General features: G+C 35.3%; 1 protein-coding gene across 3 annotated transcripts in view; it reads left to right on the top strand.

Annotated features, from left to right (window-relative positions):
• The window catches only part of TNFSF13B (TNF superfamily member 13b), a 75,318-nt gene that overhangs the window by 48,304 nt on the left and 2,446 nt on the right, over positions 1–24,568 (top strand). For 2 of the 3 annotated variants that reach the window (XM_070408608.1, XM_070408609.1), the window contains exons 4-6: positions 12,250–12,306; positions 22,376–22,488; positions 22,576–22,726. In XM_070408608.1, coding sequence (XP_070264709.1) covers positions 12,250–12,306; positions 22,376–22,488; positions 22,576–22,726 — 321 coding nt within the window. The remainder of the gene's footprint in view (positions 1–12,249; positions 12,307–22,375; positions 22,489–22,575; positions 22,727–24,568) is intronic. The other variant, XM_070408610.1, reaches the window with a different exon arrangement.

The following is a 24,568-nucleotide window of genomic DNA, read 5'->3' as shown; positions in this document are numbered from 1 at the left end:
ACTGTCCTTTTGTTTAGTACTACTCTAAAATGAATGAATATACCCAAGAATGTTGTCTGAAATTCTGATTTTGTTGTTGTTATTTGGTAGGATGTTCTGCAGATTGAGAAAATTCTATGCAGATTGAACCTATGCAGCTTTCCTCATTTTTTTTGTTTCCATCCAGTTCTGATATATTTTAAGGAAGGCTCAAAAACCTTTGGTTGTCCCTTTTACTTTCAAAGTGTTCACTTTTGTTCTTATTTATTGCTTTTCTATATACACTTTGGGATCATTAATATTTTCTTGGAATTTAAAACTGAGGAGACAAATGAATTTTTACACTGTTTAATTTATATATTCAGTAATGTTTAATATCTCTATTAAATACTGAATTTAATTTCCCAATAAGACATGAGTTTTTAAGTGTAGGTTTCACTATTCTTTCAAAGTTAATTTAAAAAAGTGTTGTTGCTATTCTGGAATCTTAGCATTTTCAAATAGCTTGTTAAACTGTTAAAAATGTACATCATTTAAAATAAATGGTATAGCATTTGATCTCATGCTTGTTTGTAAACCACAGCAACATATTTATGGATTTATAGTTAACAGAATTATAATATTATTTTTATTTTTTATCTAGAACTCTGCTTTCTACATATACTTCTCAATGACAATGTGTCATTATTTTTTAACTATGTCAAAAAGGTTCATAGCTAAATATTGCCAACTAATACACCAAAATGTTACTTATTCTTATTTTTTATAAATCCAACATAAATCTCATCAGCCACTGCAATGTTATTGTGTGTATATACCATTTATAAGTAAATTTTAGTGTGTTGGTCTAGAAAGCCCAACCTCCCCAGCACCAGCAAGCCTAGTACTGCCTCAGTATTTGCTACAAATTACATATCATCTAGGAAAACTGTCATCTATTCATTTGTATATGTCTGTCTGTACAACTGAAGAGTAGGAAGGTATGTAGTCTGGCTCCTTTTTCTTCTCCTGTATACCTACTTGTATCTGTAGGTATTCTTTTAATATTTGTGGATGGATTTGGGCCTCAATTTGAAGCGAGAAAGATTGACTTGGAATTATTTTGCTGGTGGGATTTTTCCATGTTTCATTTAGAGACCAAGTTATTAAATTTTAAACTTGCCGTTTAAAGCAACTAATTAACCAAAGAATAAGCCTGATCACAAGGCTAGAGTCATGGGAGAGCTGGGAACCACTTGCCTCAGACCTTCTTGGTGCAGCAAGTAGACTCAATTTGAACTGAAAACTTATGGAGAAGCTCCTATATTCAGCAACCTCTTTAACTAAAATTTTATGGATTAATGGTTTTATTTAATTTTTTTTCCTTTTCATTGAGGTATTATTTACATACTAGAGGCCCAATGCACGAAAATCATGCAAGAGTAGGCCTTCCTTTCCCCGGCTGCCACCACTGGCTTCCCTCTGGCACCAGGGACCTGGGCTTCCTTCACAGCCCCGGCTTCGTCGGGAAGGTTGTCCGGAAGGACATCCAGAAAGATGTCTGGTCTAATTAGCATATTATACTTTTAGTATTATAGATGACAAAGGGTTCATATTTCAAAAATATAGCTTGATGAATATTTATAAACTGACAGCAGTAGGTGAAGGGACCACCATCATCCCACACTCCCACTTGCTACTACTTCCAGTCCTCCCAGGGGTAAGTGCTGCTTTTACTAAATTTTAAAATTTGCTACTTTGGCTCCAGTTTATTTTTCTTAATTATGTTGTATTTCAAATAAAAGTCTTACTAAGTTTCATGTGTTTCATAAGATAATTTCTGATTATAGTATAACAGCAGAAATGTGGGGAAATCCAGGATCAAAGAATTGCCAAATGGCTCAGATTAACCAAAAATTCACTTTTAAATCCCATAAAGTGTATTTGGAGATATTCTTAATTTTAATTTTTAAAGTGATTGCCTTTAAAAATATTACTCATTAAAATTTCTTCACAAATGGAATCATGATGACCCATATTTTGAACCCTCACCTCACTTTATCATTAATTATACTTACTGATTATAAACTTAAATTTATAGAAATCTATTAATTTTTAAAAATCTAAAGATAAGCATCTTTAGCAAGAAAATGAGTTCTTTAAATGGGCTTCTGCTGAACCCATTATTTAGTAATTTTTTTTAAAAATATATTTTATTGATTTTTTACAGAGAGGAAGGGAGAGAGATAGAGAGTTAGAAACATCGATGAGAGAGAAACATCGATCAGATGCCTCCTGCACACCTCCTACTGGGAATGTGCCCGCAACCCAGGTACATGCCCTTGACCGGAATCGAACCTGGGACCTTTCAGTCCGCAGGCCGATGCTCTATCCACTGAGCCAAACCGGTTCTGGCTTATTTACTAATTTTAAATAAAATCAGGTGGCCTTTGTATTTTCTCCTTTTGATAGGGTATTTAATGGTTATTAGAAATCATGTGTTTTAAATTATAGAAAGACAAACATTTTTATAATGTTTATTGTACTTGTCTGAACTGTAATAATGAATAGTGGTGAGAACATGAACAAATCAAAGAAATACAAAAACAAGAGTGCCCATATTTTATCTTCTAAATATTTATTGTAAGATTTTGACCAAACTGCTTTGTTATTTTGCTTTGTTATTTTTCTTATATTTTATTCTTTCTTTATTTTTTAATCCTCACCTGAGGATATGCTTATTGATTTTAAGAAAGAGAGAGAGAGAAATATCAATGCAAGAGAGAACATCAATTCGTTGCCTTCTGTACCTGCCCAGATTGGGGATCAAAGCCACAAACTAGGTATGGAATTGAACCCACAGCCTTTCAGAATACAGGATGACACTCCAACTGAGTGAGCCACACCAGTCAGGGCTTCTTCATTTTTAAGTAAACTTTTTTAGTTTGTACTTATTTTAGAATTATAGAAAAGTTGCAAAGATAGTATAGGATGTTGACATATATCCCTCCTCCAGTGTCCCCTAATGTGAACATCTTACATTACCATAGCACTTTGGTCACAACTAAGAAACCAACATTGGAACTTAACTAATAATGAAACTCCAGACTTTATTTGAATTTCGCCAGTTTTCCCTTTTTATGTCCCGGGAATCATCCAAGAGGCCACATTGTATTATCATTTTCCAACAGAGTTTTGAATATAAATTAACACCTATTATTGTAATTTAGCTGTTAACCTGGGGTAAACATTTTCAATTGTTAAAAAATACCAATACTATTTTTGAGTCTTCTTTTTTGAAATTCATAGTCTCATTTCCTTTGCAAGGAAAGATAGGAAGTCTGAGGGGTCTATAAGGTCCAGTCTGTTTCATTGACATTTCTGGCTCAGCTGTAACTTACATGTTGAAAGCATAAAATGTAGAACTCAACGATCCAGTTTGTATCAAAATTAGGCTAACTGGAACCTCTTGCCCAGTAAGGGCGTATTCTTTCCTAGAACAGAAACAGCTGGCTGCTGTCATGGTAATCTTTGGCCAGATTCTTCCATGAGTGTTATTTTTTACCCCCTGCGTCAGTAATGACAGACTCTTTTATCAGTGTTGCAAGAGCAGGCTTCTGTTCAATTTTCAAAAAAGTATTTGAAACGAAAATAGTGATCTGACAACCAAATCTTGAACCCTGTTCTTATCAAGTTTAAAGTTTTGGGAAACAGAAGAGCCAGGAAACAAATCAATGGAGCCAAGAGTGATATTGCATCTCTTCCACGTATCCTGCAAGGCTGCTAGCTTCCAAGAATTATTCTAGTTGTTGGGTATTGATTGGCAAACAAAGCAGATAAACACAGAAAATAATCAGTAAACATAATTAATGAGTAAATTATAACACTAGAAAATGCTAAATACATTGAAAAAGTGAAAATATTAGCCAGGCTGGTGTGGCTCAGTGGTTAAGCATTGACTTATGAACCAGGAGGTCATGGTTTGATCCCTGGTCAAGGCACATGCTCAGGTTGCAAGCTCGATCCCCAGCGTGGGGTGTGCAGGAGGTAGCTGATCGATGATTCTCTCTTATCATTGATGTTTATATCCCTCTCTTTCTTCCTCTCTGAAATCAATAAAAATTTCTTTTTAATAAAAGTAAAAAATTTAGGGCAGGGTTAAGGGCAAGGAAAGGGAAAGAGGATATGTTTCCATTTCAAATGGGGAGGCCAGGGTAAGTCTTTCTATCTTCTCTTGAAAGCTCAATAATTCTTTATGCTTTCAATTTTAAAAAGTTCAGTCATGGGAAGGTATTTTACACATAAATTTCCTAATATTGAGGGGCGTGTTCTCATTATTAATTCTGTAGGAATGGATAGTGTTAGTTTTAATGTTTAAGTATGATTTTTATAGGTCAAGTCCTACTTTAAAAAACTACATTGTTAGCTGTCCCTTTGTTGTGGTGGGGTTTTCTTTGAAAGGATATTTGCATTTCTGAAGAGTTAGAGAAGAAACATATTTTCCTCATATTAGAGTGAACAGCCACTATGCAAAGCTCTGAGGTAGACACTCTGGAATATACAGAAAAGAGAAGAGAGAAACTAAGTTATTGGTTTATTCCATGAGTAAGCTCTGGGTTATGCCCTGTTGGTCTGTGATATCTTTTACCCTCCCAATAACCCTGTTAGGTTGTCATTACTGCCTTTATTTTAGATGATACAATTGAGGCCCAATTCCTCCTCTTAACAAACTAAATATTTAGTTAGAGGAATTAAACAAAATTAATGTCAAATTTAAGATAATAAACAATAAGCTCTTTAGCTTTTATAAAGCACATGTAAATTATGACTGCAATGGATTCTTACACTATGAAATAGATATTATTTTCATTATATAGATAAGAAAACACTTCAAAATTATGTCAGTCTCATGATTAAACAGCTCATTGGTTTGAGAAGTCAATTCATTACCAATTGACTATAAATTCTGAGTTTTTACAATTATGCAAGCTTTATATGCTTACTGTTCAAATAAGATACCAAATTTGAGAAAAATTACTGAGTCCTTTGACACCCAGACCCTTGCTATATTATTAGCAATGAGAGAGACATATAGTTATGGAATCATAGAATGTTAGTGATGATGATTATAGACTAAAAGATTACCTACTTCTTGGTGGAGAAGCATTGAGCTGGGTTTGGAAGACTCAGTAGATTTGGGCAAGAAAAGACTGTGTCCTAGAGTATGAGAACAATAATAAAACAGGAAACAGAAAAAGTATAAAAGAGGCCTTATATTAGTAGGTGGAAGAGGCATAACACATGCCAACATCTTGACATTATCCCTTAACTCTTCTAAATTTTTAAGATTTTTGCAAGTGCTGATTGAAGTGTTTTTACAAGTTCAGGCTTTTCTCTCCTCTTTCCCTCCCCCCTATGGCTGGACTGTTGGAGACAGGGGAAATTGAAAATAACTGCCTCCTGATAGCTTCTGACATTAGCTTTGAAGTCACACATCCACTCATCCTTTTTCTCTTCTAACTGCTGCTATAGAGTGTGTCAGGGAAATAATCAGTAAGAAATCAGGCAAAAAGTATACAACCATTTACTTTAAAAATATAATCACATGCTACAGTTCTGTAGATGAAGATTAAATACTTTATTATTGAGAATTATTCATTATGGAAAGTGTTTTCAATATAACATGGGCCCAAAGATTTATTGTTAGAGGGTCCAGATATTATGGAGATAGTTTTTTTTATAGAACCTATTTTCCCTAAAGCACTAATTTGTTTAATGTATTATGAAGTAAGGATGGGTTTTTAAAGAATTATTTGGAAAGGTTATGATGACTATTTTCTTTTATAAATTGTTTCACAGATTTCTGTTTCAGTCTGCTCTAAACCAGACATTACAAACTTGTAAATGATGTTCCTTAATATCAAGTGACTCATGGTCTAGCGAGAGAGACAGTTAAAGAAACCATTAGTATGTACAGTGAAATGTATGTTCACAGTGGAGTGGGATCAGGGAAAGAGTTGATATTTGATCTGAGCCTTGAAGGATGAAGGGGCTTTTACCAGATGAAAAGCTGAGGGCTATTTATGCAGAGGAATGGCAGACACACAGGCATGGGTGCATTAAGATGACCTCCTTTTCTGAAACTGTGTGTTTAAGTTCATCTGGGTAGGTGAGTATAATTCATGAGGCTGTGAAAGTAGACTTTGTTTTTATGTTCAAGAGCGGCCACTGAAGAAATTATAAATATTGGAAGAACAAGATAAAATTTAGGTTTAGAAAGATAATTTTAGAGGAAATACAAATGATGGACTAGGATTTGTAGAAAACACAAGAGGCACAACTTAGTAAGCAAATGTAATTTGTAAGAACCATACGGGTAAAAATGTGAACATGGGGTATGTTCCTGGTCTTCCCATTTTCATATTCTCTCTCTCTCTCTGTCTCTCTCTCATTCACACATACTTGCTGTGTCCTTCCAACACCAATCAGCCTTTCTCAATACTCATGATTATTAATTTTGTCTGGAAAGATCCTATCCCCTTAATTCTGATTTTAATTAAAGTGCCATCATTCAGAGAAGCCTTCCTGATTGGGTCAAATGTCTGAGTATTCTCTCTCTCACACACAATTGCATCTTTAGTTCTGTTTTTATCGTATTGATTCATGCCTGTTCTTCCCACTAGATTGTAAGCTTTATGGGGGTAGGAATTGTTTTTCCTTTTTTTTCCCCCTATCCCTGGCACAACACATGACGTAAATGTAGTGCTCAGTAAAATTATTGAATGAGATAGAGAATCTAAATTGAACAAAAGTTAGAAATTCAAACCATTAAAATGTGCTTATTGAATTTCAAGATTGAGGAGGAAGGAATTAGGTACGTGTATAAAGTTTCTACCTTAGGCAACTCAGAGGAGAGTTATATATCCATTAAGAGAAGAAAAGAGGAGTAAGAGTTGAGTGTATGAGGAAGATAAAGAAATAGATTTGGGACATGTCGAACTTGATTAATCACTATGGTATCCAGACAGAAATATCCAGAAGTTTGCATATTGTTTTTCACTGGCAAGTTACTGATATCCAATGAGTTCTGAGTATCCATCATTAATTGGGAAATATTTTAAAATAATGCAAAGAAGTCATGTCGAAAGAAAAAACATACCTGTGGCAATGATGACTCAACTATAAAATTAATAATTTCAAATTAAAATATTTGGTCAATTGTAAAACAAAAAAACATTAGATGAAAATATTTGTTTTTGTTTTTTTTTTTACTCTTAGTGTCTATGAGGCTATGTAAAGAGCTACCATTTTACATATCCTACATTACATTAAGCATAGAATATAATTATATTATGAGTGGTACATGACAATGCCTAATTAATGCTTAAAACTTTCTACACATACACACATAGAAAATCTTTAATTTAAATATTTTTTTTACTCCTATCAGCTGTAGTTATTTCTGTTTTATTTTATCAACTACTTTCCAGACCTCAAAAAAACAACTCCCCTTTTTTACTTCCCCAGGGCCATTATAGTACTACCATCTCTCTGAATTCCCCAGAATTGAAAGCTTGTATATTTTTTGTTTGTTTTTTACTTTTTTTAAAAAACAGTTTTATTTCTTTATAGTTTTTAATTCTCCTTCAAACACATATAGTCATTAGTCACAAACTTTTAATTTTTTTCACAATATATCTTGGCTACTTCATTTGTACAATTGCGTTTTAGACCAAATTATCCTCATATATTTATTACCGGTCAACAGCTGAAACTTGGCTTGCTGTTGTCTCCCTTTATGGCAATTCATTCTATGCATAGACATATATGATCAACATGTATCAGGCTGGTTCCTCTCAAGATGAACAATTCCTGATTATTTTTCCTGTTTTATAGTAGGTCAAGTACGTATTTCTCAATCTAGTTCTCTAGAAATTCTTTTAAAACTCTCTCAACTCTTACTGATTTCATAAGTAGCCACCCAAGCAAACTGTTTATCATAGATCAAATAAAACTTTATAATCCAGTTTTCCACATCTAAATTGTTGTGCTTCCATTCCAGTAGAAATTTTTATCCTAAAGCAATTCTTTCTGTCTTCAATTTATTCACAAATATATGTCTAGCACTAGGTCAATGTTTAGCTCTTTAAGGGATTTCTTCTTTTTTTTTTTTAGTATATTTTATTGATTTTTTACAGAGAGGAAGGGAGAAAGATAGAGAGTTAGAAACATCGATGAGAGAGAAACACCGACCAGCTGCCTCCTGCACATCTCCTACTGGGGATGTGCCCGCAACCCAGGTACATGCCCTTGACCGGAATCGAACCCGGGACCTTTCAGTCCGCAGGCCGACACTCCATCCACTGAGCCAAACCGGTTTCGGCAAAGGGATTTCTTCTAATTAAAATTTTCTAGCCCAATGAGTGAGAAGAACGATTAAGAATTAGAAAGTAATACAACAAATATTAACAATCCCATAAACTTTCAAGTCCCTTTCCCTGATTAAATGCTATTTGAATATTACACTTAAGAAGGTAGCTGTCAAACTCAAAATGTTTTTGAATAGAAAATATTTAAATGCTATTTCATTTGTGAAGTTAGTTAGATTTTATCATATCAAATGTTGACCTGCCAAAACCGGTTTGGCTCAGTGGATAGAGTGTCAGCCTGCAGACTGAAGGGTCCCAGGTTCGATTCCGGTCAAGGGCATGTACCTGGGTTGTGGGCACATCCCCGGTAGGAGATGTGCAGGAGGCAGCTGATCGATGTTTCTCTCTCATCGATGTTTCTAACTCTCTATCTCTCTCCCTTCCTCTCTGTAAAAAATCAATAAAATATATTAAAAAAAAAATGTTAACCAGCAAATTATTTTGTTGTGAAAGTTCTTATTTTAGGGATTCTCTCTTGTAATCTATTTTTGTCATCAATATATTAATTTGTTTTAGAAATATTTACTTTAGAAACATTAAACTTTGTGTAAAATGAAATATTTCACACAAAGTTTAATATTTCCAAAAGTAAATTTTCTTATGCTGTCAAAATGTACTTAACAAGAATAATTATCTATGTTTCCCACATTATTATATGTATATAATAAATATATATTCAGAAATATGTTTTCCTATCAGACACAAAAGGTTTTAATGTATGCTATTATCTTGCTTAGATAAAAAGATAAACTATTCTCAAATTCTTATATAATTCCCTTCAATTATATTAGAGAAGATGATATATGAAAGACTTATGAAAGCCAAGCACAATCAATTACGTATTATAATTGTTGTTGATATTGTGTTTTACAATAAAAACTTTTGTGGTTGGATATCTATGCTATTGGGAGATATCAGAAAATACTATGCTCATTTTTTTGCCCACTTTTTGTGAACAATAATCTATAGTTAAGGTCAAATCTAGGTTGAAATAGAGAGTCCTAAAAGTCTGAACTGGAGATAAATGGGTAATAGATATCAAATTTCCTAAGAAGGAAGAGTTGAAATGCGAAGAGATAGGTAACACAGATGAGGTTGATGGGACCTGAGCAACATCTAATGAGGAAATCTTATTTTTCTTTTCTTTTTTAAAAAATATACTTTTATTGATTTCACAGAGGAAGGAAGAGGGAGAGAGAGATAGAAACATCAATGGTGAGAGAGAATCATTGATTGGCTGCCTCCTGCACGCCTCCTACTGGGGATCAAGCCCACAACAGGAGCATGTGCCCTTGACTAGGAATCGAACCCAGGACCCTTCAGTCCGCAGGCCAACACTGTTTCCACTGAGCCAAACTGGCTAGGGTGGAAATCTTATTTTTCAACAAAACTCCTTGAAAAGCCCAGTGACTTCCTCTGGGATAATAATAATAAAAAATAATGAATAGCACTAGCTTTAGTGAGTACTAGTATGGTTCAAACACTGCTATTGAACTGTCACTTCCATATCCCATTTTCTTTTGTGGGTGTTTTTTTTTTTTGCACATTAATTTTTATTTTTTATCTTTATTGTTGAAAATATCAGAATGTCTCCCCCTTTCAATTTCCATTGTCCCCCACCACCAGGTTCCCACCTCAGGCCTTCCACACCGTGTTGTCTGTGTTCATGGGCAACGCATACTTGCATATAAATCCTTTGGTTGATCTCTTCCCATCCCCTTCTCCCCTTCCTTCTGAGATTCCTCAGTCTGTTCCATGTTTCCATGCCTCTGGTTCTGTTTTATTCATCAGTTTATTGTGATCCTTAGATCCCATTTTCTTTTCTGAAGGGTATTTCTTGAAGTAAACTTTTCTCTCCATAGCATCTTTTCTTCCAAAAAGTAAATTTCTGCTACTACATGATGGAATTGATCCTTGTATTTCAAAATGTCGGTTGTAGCCAAGTTTTTATTAGGCTTCGGAGATTAACATTCAGTTAAAATTAAAAATTTCATATCAATTTGGTAGTGTGGAGGCATCATTCATTGAGTAAAACTCTCTTACAGGGAAAGGGTTCATTGAAATAGAAAGTAATGTATTATAGTATTTCTTTGGTCCTTTTTCTATCAGCTTCACTTGGTCTTCATGCTCTCATAGTGTCCTTCATTATGTTCCCAGTTTGTTGGGTGCAATGTTGTATCAGGAACAAAAATGCTAACACTTCTACTACTACTACTACTACTACTACTACTACTACTACTACTAGCCAAGAGTGATTTTGCAATTATTATATACTAAATGTTTCATGTGTATTATCTCATTTAATCTTTATAATATGCATGTACACATAACGACAAAAGAAAGATGGAAATCTGGAAATTCGACTTTTGTCAACATCCTCTTCTTTTCTTTCTGTGGAGGAAAGAGTAGGACTTTAGGTGCTCTGACTGACCCTTGTCTCCCTCACAAAAGTAATCAGGGTGCCTTGTGAGTAGTAATTTCTTAAGAAGGTATTTGTTAGAAAAATAGAAACACATCTAAAAGAGGTTTAATGTGGCTATATAGTGTGTGCTTTGATATGGTATGACCTTCAGACTTTAGCTGCTTTGGATGTTTTGTTACTTAAGTTCAAAGCCTCCTTACAACTGTTCTGCTTGTTACGATGCTTTTATATATTTTCATGGCAGAGGATCTGCCTTAGTAACTGCGCTGAGTCACATTTTCCTTATGGCACAGACATGACTACCCTTGTTTTACAAATGTATGAAAGAATCACAAAGTAGGCCAAACATGCTGTTCCTATCGAATTGATCAGATTAACATAAAAATGTGTTAGGAAAGTTCCCTGGTTATAAAGGAATTGCAGTTTTTAACATTATATCCCACCTTTAAATGCCAAGGGAAATTTCTTAACAGATTTTTTTTATATGATAAGTCCCTTTAATTGAATTCTTTTTAGGCCAATGCATTTGCACAGCCTCAGAATATCATATATAATTATTACATCTGTTATTCTAGGCTTTAAATATTATAAAAATTTCAGTTAATCAACTGGAGCAGAAATTCTTGTGTCAAGCTCTTAAAATCTATACATTGAGAAGCATGTTTTAAACTATTCAATGCTGAGTAAAATACTTGCTAGATAATAAAAATATAAACTAATAGTTTCTTAATTTAAAATAGGCACACTTAAGCTTATATATTTCAAATACATTTACTATTTTGATTTCTTTTTCTACAGTCTACTTATTTTGCTTTTACCTGACAGCTTTTGTCTTTATTTAACAGAATAGTTTTTTATTCCCTTGAATATTACCTGCAATATTCTACTGTACATGTAATATGTGATATGCATTGATGCTTCCCAGGAACTTTACTGATTAAGCAGTCTTAGGGAAATTCTTCCATTTTATTTTTAAAAGATGTTTTAACTCTTCTCTTTTTGGTCCAAATATTTTAATAAAAGCCTGACTTTGGCTCCATAGTGAAACAGATGTGGTTTCCGCCTCAGGTCCTGAGCTAGTTGTTTACACTCTACACGACTTAGCTTTCAGCACATAATTTTTAGGAGTTTTGTGAGGTTGGATTTGTGTCTTCTCAATAAATGTTAGCAAAGATGATATACTTACTGTATTTCAACAGCATGTAGAGTTTTTCTAAAACATAAATTTTAAAGGACAAATTATATTTCAAGTACAAGTTATAGTAAAAAACTGTGGACAAATTTCATAAAGTAATTTTAGGAACAATATACAAGCTATGTAGAAAGTATAATAGATTTGGTGTTACTGGAGAATGAGTTTGTAGCTTTATGTTCTAAGTCATCTTAGTTCCCTTACTATTTCTATACAAGTAACTAAAATGATACATTTTTGCTTTTCAGTCATTCAAGACTGCTTGCAACTGATTGCAGACAGTGACATGCCTACTATACGAAAAGGTAATAAAATAGTCCCAGTAATTTTTCCACTTAGAATTCAGTATAGTCCAATTAGTTGTAAGTTTCAAGTCCAAAGACTGTATTCAAATTTCAGGTCAAATCAATCTCTACCTCAAACTTCTTATAGTCAGATGTAAAATAACAAACAAATTTATTCAAAATAATTAGGGAATAGATATATAAATATTTTAAAACAGAATTATCTTAGAGACACTAATACTTAGGAATTTTAAATAGCATATGATAAAACAAAATCAATATTAAAGCAAATTCAATTTTTTATTGTTTAAAAAATTGGGTCCAGTGCATGAAAATTTGTGCACTCTGGGGGGGGGTCCCTCATCCTGGCCTGCATCTTCTCACAGTCCAGGATCAGGCCTAAGCTGACAGTTAGACATCCCTCTGGCAGCCCAGGAGCCCTTGGGGGATGTCTGACTGACAGCTTAGGCCTGGTCCCCCGCTGGGGAGCGGGCTTAAGCTGCAGTTGGATATCCTTAGCACTGCCTAGGAGGTAGGAGAGGCTTGTGGCTTAGCAGAGCACCCCCTATAGGAACGCACTGACCACCAGGGGGCAGCTCCTGCATTAAGCATTTGACTGCTGGTGGTCAGTGTGCATCATAGTGACCAGTCGTTCCAGGGCGTTCTGCCATTAGGGTCCATTTGCATATTACCCTTTTATTATATGGGGGGGGGGGGGGGAGAAATGAACAAGATGTAAATGCTATTCATAAAATTAAATGCTATTGAGAAACATAAAGCAGTCAAGGGGCAAGGGAATGTTTGGGTTGTGACCCATAAAAGGGAGTTCAAAAGTGTCAGGAAATTAAGCTGGAGCCAGGAATGAGAAAACAAGTCCAGATGACAAATTTGGATTGGCCTTTGTAATGATTCCCAGGAGTGCTATCTTGCATGTGTAGTCTTCTATGTGATTTTAGTTATTTTAAACATAACACAAATATTGAACTATTTGAAATTATATTATTATTTATGACTCGCATTTTCCAAAGGCATATGTTTTCAACTTTTAGTAGGCAGCAAACTGTTTCCTAAGAATTAAAATTAAGCCAGCAAAAGACCCTAAGGTCCAAAGATAAAATTTTTTAAAATGTGACTTGGAAAAGATTTGTTTTGCACATTTGGCCAAAAAAAATAAATGCTATAAACTACACAGAAAAATACAGCTGCTACTCCATTGTAGCATGGATTGCTCAGTGTTATGATTTTCTTGGTGTGGTGGCTGCTCTCCACCGATCCAGGGTGCACATCTGGGTGCTTTGCCCTTTGGACCCATGGGTTGGCTTTGTGATGCCACCAAGCATTGGACAGTATGTAAATGTAAGTATGCATGTACGTTTCAGTAATATTGCTCTACTGTGCCCTATAAATTTTGATATATTGTTTCCATTTTTATTTGTCACAAGATATTTCTTCATTTACCTTTTGGTGTAATGGATGATGCTCCAATCAACTGAGCCACCTGGCCACGGATTCATTTACCTTTTGATTTGTTTTTTGACCCTCTGGTTGTTCAAGAATGTGTTAATGTCCATGCATTTGTGAATGTTCCAGTTTTCCTCCGGTTATTGATTTCTAGTTTCATGCTGTTGTGGTTGGAAAAGATACTTAATATGATTTCAGTGTTTTCAAACTTTGGAACTTCATTTGCACCCTAACATTTCATCTATCCTGGAGAATTTTCCTCTGTACTTAAGAAAACTGTACATTTGGTACTGTAGAATAGAATATTCTGTATATCTGTTACGTTTACTTAGTCTGTAGTGTTGTTCAAATATTCTATTTCTGTACTAATTTTCTTTTGGATGATCTATCTATTTCTAAAATGGGGTATTGAATTGTACTCTTACTATATTATTGTCTACTTTCTCTTTAAGAGCTCTTAATATTTTCTTTACACATTTAGAGTCTCCAATGTGCGATATATATATTTGTTATATCCTCTTGATGATTATCATATGACTTTCTTTGTCTCTTGTGACAGTTTTTGACTATCCATTTGGTCTGATATAAGAATAGCCACTTCTCTCTTTTGTTTACTATTTACATAGAATATTGTTTTCTAACCCTTCCATTTAAGACTCTCTGTGTTTGTAAAGTTAAAGCGAGTCTCTTGTAGGCAGCACATGGTTGGATTTATTTAACCCATTCAGCTACTCTAAACTTTCACTTCCCGCTCCCCCACACATTATGTTATTGATGTGATAGTTTACATCTTTTTATAGTGTGTAACTTTTAAATTACTGTAGACATAGTTCTTTTTAATACCTTTGTCTTTTAACTTTTACACTAGAGTGAAAGTGATTTACAACTCATGTCAGCCATTTATTTCAGGTTGTTTACTGGAAATTTGTTTCCTTTCTTTGATTGTGTTGTGCTTTCTGGATTCTTCATATTCCTTGTAGATTTGCTTTGTTATCTTTACATTTGAAGAAGCAGCTACCTCTTTCAGTCTTTCTGGACTGATTTTGACTGGGAAACATGTTTCTTGGTTAGTAGGGCTTGGTATTAGCCACACTAAGGCTAGGGACAAGACCCCCTTTGCTTCCTTTCTTCCCTGCTAAAGGGAAAGCATCAGTTCTCTGCTTTTCTTCAATCATTCAAAAAATGTTGGCTATAAGGGGATGTTCTCCCCTTTTCTTTATTTCTAACAGTATCAGGGACCAAGCTCTTTTGCTTTATCCGTGTTTGGTATGAGGCAAACTCTCTCCACAGAAGGCAGACTCCCCATCCCTCCACAGGAGGGAATCATGGGCTGAAGCAGTCTTCTTGGTGCTGAGCTAAACCTACTAAGGGGAGGGACTGATGTGAGTACACTTTGTGCTCTTTAGGATACTTCTACTTCTTAGCTGGATTCTGAATTTCTCTTCAAGGTATTTTGGTTCCAATAATATTGTTAAATCATTGTTTCTGAGGAGGGGTAATTTATAAGGCTTTCTACGTTGCATGTCTTGCTGACATAATCCCTCATTCAGAACTTTAAATATGTGATTCTACTGCCTTTTGCCTACATAGTTTCAAGTGGGAAGTCAGCGGTTATTATTAGGCATCCCTTGTACTTGAGGAGTTGCTTCTCTCTTGGTGCTTTCAAGATACTATCCTGTCTTTGTCTTTGAACTGATTCATTTTAATATGTCTTGGTATGGATCTTTTTGAGTTTATCCATCTTGGAAGTCATTGACTTTCTTGGATGTATAGATTTAATCTTCTTCAGAGTTGTAAAGAGTTTGGCAATTATTTCTTCAAATATTCTTTGTGTGCCTTTCTCTTCTCCTTCTAGAACTCTCTTAATTCATATATTAGTGTGATTGATGGTGTCCTACAGGTCTCTTATGCTCTCTTTACCTTCTTTTTCTTTCTGCTGTTCAGACTGGATAATTTCCATTGTTCTGTCTTCCCTTTTGCTGATTCTGTCTTTTTAAAAAATATATATATTTATTGATTTCAGAGAGGAAGGGAGAGGGAGAGATTGAAACATCAATGATGGGAGAGAATCCTTGATCGACTGCCTCCTGCAGCCCCCTATTGGGATCCAGCCCACAACCCAGGCATGTGCTCTTGACCAGAATTGAACCCAGGACCCTTTAGTCTGCAGGCTGATGCTCTATCCACTGAGCCAAACCAGCTAGGGATAATTCTGACTTTTGTGTGCTCTATCTGCTGTGTAAACTCTCCAGTAACTTTTCCCCCCAGCTGTTTTACTTTTCAGCTCCACAAGTTCTATTTGGTTCCCGTTTCAAAATTAATTTTTATCTCTTTACTGATAGTGTCTATTTATTCAAACAAAATTCTCCTGGTTTTCTTCAGTTCCCTTTCCATGATTTCCTTTAGCTCTTTAAGCATATTTAAAAGGTGTAAAGTCTTTTTTTTTCTGTTAAGTTCAATGACTGGGCTTCCTTGGGAATGGTTTCTGACAATTTCTTTTTTTTTTTCTTCCTGTGAATGATCCATAATTTTCTGTTTGTTTATATGTTTTGTATTTTTCTCTGAAGATTGAACAATTTAAATATTATAATGTAGTAAGTTTGGAAATTATGTTTTCCCATCCCACAGGTTTGCTGTTGATTGTTGTGGGCTGCAGTTTTCCATTGGTTTATTGATTTTTCAAAAATATTTTTGCAAAGACTGTATTTCTTATTCTGTGTGGTCACTGAAGTCTTTTTTTTGTTAGCTCTGTGGTCAGCCTTATTTTTTTTCATAGAATATTATTTATTAGCAAAGACTAATTAGGGCATATATCAACATATAGTTTACTATTTTAATGTTGATTGAAAAACACATTTTAAAAGGTTAGTATGATATGTACATTTTTTTGTTTGTGTTTTTTGTTAATCCTCACCCGAGGATTATATATATATAATTTTAGACAGAGTGGGAGGGATGGAGAGGGAGGGAGGGAAAGAGAGAGAGAGAGAAACATCGATGTGAGAGAGACATTACCAACCAGGGCCAGGGGGTTGAACCTGCAACTAAGGTACATGCCCTTGACCAGTGCATGGGCCCATGCTCTAACCACTGATAAACACTGGCCAAGGCTGATAAGTACATTAAAAAAAAGTGAAACAATATATTTCTTTTAAATATTTATATAGCAGGATCTAAGTTAAAAAGCATGACATTTATTTGATTTTGTTTACTTAAAATCATAAAATTTTTACAATTTTTAAAACTTTTCAATTACAGTTTACATTCAATATTATTCTGTATTAATTTTAGATGTACAGCTTAGTCGTTAGACAATCATGTGCTTTATAGAGTGGTCCCCGAATATTTCAAGAACCCACTTGGTACTAAGCATAGTTAGCACTATTTTATTGACTATATTTTCTATGTAATTTACATCTCTGTGACTATTCTGTAACTATCAATTTCTACCTCTTAATACCTTTGCCGTTTTCACCCAGCTTTGCAACCCACTTCCCCTCTTTCAGCCATCAGTCTGTTCTCTGTACCTGTGAGTCTGTTTTTATTTTGTTTGTTTATTTTGCTCATTAGATTCCACATATAAGTGAAATCATATGGTATTTTTCTTTCTCTGTCTGACTTATTTCACTTAGCATAATACCCTCTAAATTTTGCAAAATGTCATTCTTCTTTACTGCCAAGTAGTATTCCATTGTGTATATGTATCCACATTTTTATCCGCTCATCTATTGATGGGCATCAGGGTTGCTTCCATATCTTGGCTATTGTAAATAATGCTGCAATGAATATGGGGATGCATATATTCTTTTGAATTAGTGTTTTTGGTTTCTTCAGATATATTCCCAGAAGTGGAATTGCTAGATCTTAAGGCAGTTCTATTTTTAATTTTTTAAAGAACCTCCATAGTAGTTGCACCAATCTGCATTCCCATCAATAGTGCACTAGGGTTCCCTTTTCTCCACATTCTCATGAACACTGTTGTTTGTTGATTTATTGATTTATTGATGACAGTATGAGGTGGTATCTCATTTTGGTTTTGATGTGAATTTCTCTGATGATTAATGATTTTGAGCAACTTTCCATTTATCTATTGGCCATCTGTATGTATTCTTTGGAAAAGGTCTGTTCATGTCTTCTGCCCAATTTTTAATTGGGTTGTTTGTTTTTCTGGTGTTAAGTTGTCTGAGTTCTTTATAAATTTTGGATATTAATCCCTTATCTTATGTATCATTAGTGAATATCTTCTCCCATTCAATAGGCTGTCTTTTCGTTTTGTTGGTGGTTTTCCTTGCTGTGCAAAAACATTTTAATGTGATGTGGTCCCATTTGTTTATTTTTTTTCTTTTGTTTTCCTTACCCAAGGAAATATGTCAGAGATTTATTTTTTAAATCTCTAATCCTAATCCTAACAGAGATTCACTTAAATGCCAGAAACAACAGCAATAATAAAAAAAAATTCCCCTTTTCTTAGCAGATTGGCTCTGAGCTGGGGCACTCCTTTAGCATTTAGTCCAGCCGCCAGCAACTCTGCCTTAGACTTCCCCTTCCACTTGTGTAGAGACTGAAGATCAACTAGAGGTGGCTTAGGATTTTTTTCAGGTCTTTTCTGAGCATGGATCTGGCTCTGGGCATGCACATTGCATTACAGATTCTTTGGGGTCTGGGATAGGGTGTGAAAGCCCTTATTCCTTTAAGTATCTTCCTCCACAGCCTGTTCCTTCTCAGGCTTTCTGTCAGTCTGCCGACTGTCCGATCTGCTGTCTCTTGCTTCAAGTAGCTACAGGCAGTATATGTCTTCAAAGCTTTTGATTGACAACAGCCTGAGGAGCTGCATCCATCTGAAAGGAACCTCAAGATGGGTCAAAATGCATATCCTTAATGTTTGAGAATAAAGTAAGTATTTCACTTCCTGGCACCAGCAAGGTGCCACCAGGGACTCAGGCCACTATTGCTATGTCTGCTGCCAAGAAGGAAGATGGTAAATGAATAAGCAAAAAATACTATAATACTTTTTTACTGAAACTTAATGGCTTTCCGCCCCCTCTTCATGAAGGCCCTTGATACGCTCAAGTTTTTTGCATATATACAGATTTTACCTACATATTTCATACATCCAAAAATGTTGATTTTTATGAGTTTTTGCCAGCTTACTTGCTGCTTCAGTGAAGAGACTTATTTTCTAAGCTTTCTACTCTGCCATTTCCATGACATCATTCTGACATCTATAATTATATTTTTAGACAATATTTGTTGATCATCTATGATCAAATTAATATGGTTCCTCTTTATTTCTCTATCCTCTTGTTCACCATACATTTTTGGATAGCAATATTATATTTCTTAATATTTATCTATTTACTATTAAAATTTTATATTTTTATTACTTGATCTGTCAACTTTAATTTACATTCTTTAAACCCCAGCTGGTACAAATGAGACAATTGATAATTTTACTACTAATATTTTTCCTCTTCTACTTCTCTAAATTTGTTAATTATTTAATTTCTATATTGTCATGACATTAAACTATTTTATTCATTTTTGTCAAACAGTTCTCTTTATGTGTTTTTGTCTTTGTTTTACAAATTAATATATTCAATACTTATTGCAAGTTCTTTTGCTGTGGTCTCATTCATGTCTTCTTTGATGAATTTAATTCTCTTCTAGTTCACTTTAAATGAGCTCATGAGAACAATGGTCACTAAGTATTTGCATTGATAAAGCTGTTTCTTTTTAGTTTTTACACTTTTAGGACAGATGGCTAGATATAACATTCTCAGTTTACCCTTTCTTTACTTGAGTGTCTTGTAGAAATTTCTACACTGTCTTTTGTACTTTGAAGAAAATTATATTAAGAAAAATTTTTGTTCTCATAAGTGGTTTGACTTTCTTATTTGGTTATTAAATGAATTATTTACTTACCTTAAAAATGTAATACTTATTTTAATATATATCTCAGAATTGCCTATTGTGGTAGATAGAGTAAATATCCACATCCTGATCCCCAAAACTTGTGAGTATATTACCTTATAGGTCAAAGGGAACTTTGCAAGTGTGATTAAGAAAAGGAATTAGGAGAGATTAGTCTGGTTTATTGGCGTAGGCCCAGTGTAAATACAAAGATCCTTTTAAAAGAGGGATTAGCAGGGTCAGAGTCCAGAGAAAGTTACATGGTAATGAAAGCAGATTTCAGAATGAGGTACTTGCTGCCTGGGAAGATGGAAGAGGCGATGAGCCAAGGAACACAGGCAGATTGCAGAGCTGGAAAGGCAAGGATGTGTTTTCCAAATTCCTGAAAAAAAACCCATAGACTTGCCAACACCCTGATTTTGCCCAGTGAGACTTCTGATGTTTAGAATTGTGAGATAATAAATGTGTGTTGTTGTCAGTGTATTTGTGATAATTTGGTACAGCAGCAACTAATCCAATATAATAAAAGGGTAATATGCAAATCAATCAAACGGCAGAATGACCGGTTGCTATGACGTGCACTGACCACCAGGGGACAGATGCTCAACACAGGTGCTGCCTCCTGGCGGTCAGTGATTCCCACAGGGGGAGCGCCACTCGGCCAGAAGCCCTGAGCCGGGCTCATGTCTGGAGAGAACAGCACTAAGGATGTCTGACTGATGGCACAGGCCAGGCAGAGGGATCACCTGAGTGCATGAATTTCATGCACTGGGCGTTTAGTAAATTAATAAAACTATTTGGAACCAATTTTTCCTGGCACATGGTGTTCCCTTTCAGTCTGTAGTAGCTCTAGCCTGCTTGACTTTTTGTTGTTTGTTTTGTCAAAACTCCAAGGTTCAAATTAAGTATATGCTGGTAATTCCTACCTCTTTTCTATATTCTATTGTTGTACATTTTTCTTAACCTTTTTTATTTCCATCTTATTTTGTTTTATGCAAAACCTTTTTTCCCCTTCAGAAACTTTTTTCCCCTTCATTTAAATGAGCTTTGCCCCCCGCTCCTAATTTCCCAAGTGTTTTAGCTGACAGTGAAATTTCCTGGATTGTCTGTCTGTAAGAGATTTCTGTATGTAAGTTAGGGGTTGTTCACCTTTAGGGAGCTGATTTTTGTTGGTTCTTTGTGAGGTTTGCACTCCCAGCCCTTCTCACCATTTTTTCTTCTTCTTCTCTTTACTTCTACACTCAGCCCTCAGTGTGATCTCATTTGCAGTTATTTTGTAGAACACAGATCTGTTTATTTCATATTATTTATGAGAGGTAAAGAAGGAGAGATGTATTTTCACACTCATGTTGATAGTGGAAGTCTCTTGTTTATTTTATGCCAACATAATTATTTCATAAAGGCAGTGATGAAATTTACTTTAAATCACAGCACTTAGTCTAACTAGCATGCTAAAAATCTAAGTTTTAAGATGTAGAAACATGTTATAATATTTATGCTTAAGTGTATATTCTAGCTTTTAATTTACTATTTAGTTTGTTTTCTTTAAGGATTTGATATTTATTCAACAGCATATATTACTGAGTGCATACTATGTGCTAGGCTTTATTCTTAGCATTTGGGTTTACAGCTATGACCATAGCAGAACCATAGCCTTGGCCTTATGGAGTAGAATCCATGTGTGTATGTGAGTGTGAATGTGGTTGTATATGCATGTGTGTGCAGTGGGGGGAAACACAGACAATACATAAAAACAAATAAACACTTACTCTCTTTAATAGGAATATTTCCAGTAAGTGGTAATGGAAAAAATAAAATGCAATAAGCATTGCTCAGAGTCACTTAAAATGGAGTAGGGAGGCCACTGAGTAGGTGGGGCCTGTGCACATCCGGTGTCTCAGTTCTTAGAACTGTTGTTAAGTCGCTGACTTTTTGCTAAACTCAACTCAAAGTTGAACAACAAACATCCTGGATCCATGATTGCTACATGGACATCTACGGACTTTACTTCCTCTTCATCATGGTGACCAGACCATCTGCATTCTTCACCTTGAAAGGAACCAATCCATTTACACAGTGGATCTAACATTATTTCAGTGAAAAGAGGAGTTTGCTTTCTCCTGATAACCTTTGCTAAACTCTCACAAACTCACTGAGTCTGCTCTGGGAACAGAAGGAAAACTGAGAAATCTCTCTTAGTGTGTTATTCGGAGACATTTTGTACACCCTTTGCCTCAGCCTTTCCCATCCAGCCTTTATTAGGTGAATTGCTGGAATTCAGAAGAATGAGAGAAAAACCAGACATTTCAAATGAAGGGTTTGGTCTCAAGTCCCTATATCTGGTAGTTGTCTGGGTTAATATGTAAATAACAGTAGAGAAACCAATGGAGTACTGTGATTTGTCGTCTTCTTCTTCTTCTTCTTCTTCTTCTTCTTCTTCTTCTTCTTCCTCCTCCTCCTCCCTCTCCTCCTCCTCCTCCTCTTCTTCTTCTTCTTCTTCTTCTTCTTCTTCTTCTTCTTCTTCTTCTTCTTCTTCTTCTTCTTCTTCTCCCTTCTTTTTCCTCCTCCTCCTCCTCCTCCTCCTCCTCCTCCTCCTCCTCCTCCTTCTTCTTCTTCAAGATAAAATCTCCTCTATCTCAGACTTAGTTTAGTAATTAGGCAGAGGTGAAAAACTGATTTTCTCAATTTCCTGTCTTATAAATTGTTCTCTTCATTGTAGGAGATTACACGTTTGTTCCCTGGCTTCTCAGCTTTAAAAGAGGAAGAGCCCTAGAAGAAAGAGAAAATAAAATATTAGTTAAAGAAACCGGTTACTTTTTTATATATGGTCAGGTAGGTTCCACCCTCATTCTGCTGTTGCTGTACAATGCTTCCCATTTTGTGATCATCTCTGACAAAGCTCTTTGGTTTGTTTCTCAGGTTTTATACACCGATAGCACGTTTGCCATGGGACATCTAATACAGAGGAAAAAAGTCCATGTCTTTGGGGATGAATTGAGTTTGGTGACTTTGTTCAGATGTATTCAAAACATGCCTGAAACACTACCCAATAATTCCTGTTATTCAGCTGGTAAATAATAGTTCTCTGTAAATAGACAAAAAGACATTCCTCGATATACTGTGTGGCTTTGATTATCTTGAGTGATAAGCTGGTCTGTTTTAATTGAAGCAGATAAAATCATTACTAATAGTTTTATCATTTTTATATACATAATAATTTCATATACATATAAAAAGGGCAGTAACTTCATAGCAATCAACACTGAGAACCATTCTAAGCTGTATCTTCTTCACACTGTAATAACAACAGTGATAATAATCTATATTAATAAAAGCATAATATGATAATTAGACTGGAGAACCTTCTGGATGAAGCTGGGGCTGCGAGGGAAGCCCAGGTCCTGGGTACCTGCTGGCGGCTAGAGGGAAGCCTGAGTCCTGGGTGCCAGAGGAAAGCCGGTACTGGCAGCTGGGGGAAGGAAGGCCTACTCTTGCACGAATTTCATGCACTGGGCCTCTAGTAGAAGAATAAGAGAATGATTACCATGTGCCAGGTGCCCTGGTCTGCACTTTATGGTTGTTCACTTAACCCTCCTGTTTCAGGGAGGTGGAACCTAAGACCCACGTTGTCTTAGGTTGCACAACGACCAAGTTCCAGAACTTGGTTTAAACCAGCCAGGTTGACTCCAGAGTGTGAGCTACCAGAAACTCTTCTTTACTTGCTATGGAAGGCGTTCCCCTTGGCTGATGTGAGCATCAGGTCACGTTACCCAGTGGCTTCTCACACTTTCATACAGGTGACATCTGGTGTAATGGATCCCAGACAGGTGACTTGGGGATGTGAAATTGTTGCAGTGAGCCTGTATTTCAACTCAGGGGCAGTAAAGATACGGAGAGAAAAGAGAAAGGGTAGGCTTTATTTATTTCAGGTCTGTTTGGGCTGTATTGACAACATGGCCTTTATTTTGTTTTGGGGGGGAGGGGCGTAATTCCAAATGAATCAAGGCTGGTATTAGAAAAAAAGAGTATTTGTCTTAACTCATTCAATCCTCTATGGTGAGTTAGACAAATCCATTTGGAACCCCAAGGAATGTCTTCAGTTGCAGTTGCCATGCATGGCAGTAGGAAACACAGGGTTGGAGACTGGCTGCTCAACTTGAAATGGCATATTTCAAAGGCCTTTATTACCAAATGCACAATGAATCAGAAAGAAAGGGAAATAGCATGTGATGATAGGGATGATGTCATTCTGGGTCTGCAGCCATAAACAGCTTTAACAGGGCAATGAGGAAATTTGTTACATTGAAAACCCCTAATTTTCATTAAAAAAAAAAAAGCTTCCCTGCACCCAGCAGTGACTAGTATTTTGGTGTTGCAAAATTTTATTAAACGAGGCTATGCCAACCTGCTATTTATTTATACCCATTAGTAGTTATAGATTTACAGCAAACTTTCAGATTTTCTAATAAGCTGCTGCTCTCATATTTACTTTCTTGACAGATTTCCTGGGTGCCTTACTTTTTAAGAATAAATATTGACCCTGAAGATATTTCTCCATGCTAATAAGCTTAGTATTAAATAAAGCTATTCTATAGGAAAATTCAGGTTTGTATCTGTTCTAGGGCAAATGTGTTCAAAACCATTAAAAACTATACAAAACTATGTAAATATCCAAAGTGCTTCCACAGTAACCTGAAAAAAAATTAAAACTGGTCCTTTTGAGGGACCCAACATAATACCAAAGAACCTCTTTTGTACAAAAAGCAGAATCTTATTCATTATTCCATTTACAAATTAAATGTGTTTATTGTAGAAAAGTTTAGATTGCTATAAGCACAAAGAATTGAAATAGCCAATAACTTAGTGTCGGAATTTTAAATAGAATCTACCTTAAAAGTAGTCAGTTTTTGTG

Source organism: Myotis yumanensis, unplaced genomic scaffold, assembly GCF_028538775.1.
Source record: "Myotis yumanensis isolate MYYU_CA2020_CCGP unplaced genomic scaffold, mMyoYum1.0.hap1 SCAF_3, whole genome shotgun sequence".
NCBI classification, from domain to species: Eukaryota; Metazoa; Chordata; class Mammalia; order Chiroptera; family Vespertilionidae; genus Myotis; species Myotis yumanensis.
Note: the sequence above shows the minus strand (reverse complement) of the source record. Positions and strands in the feature narration are given on the sequence as shown.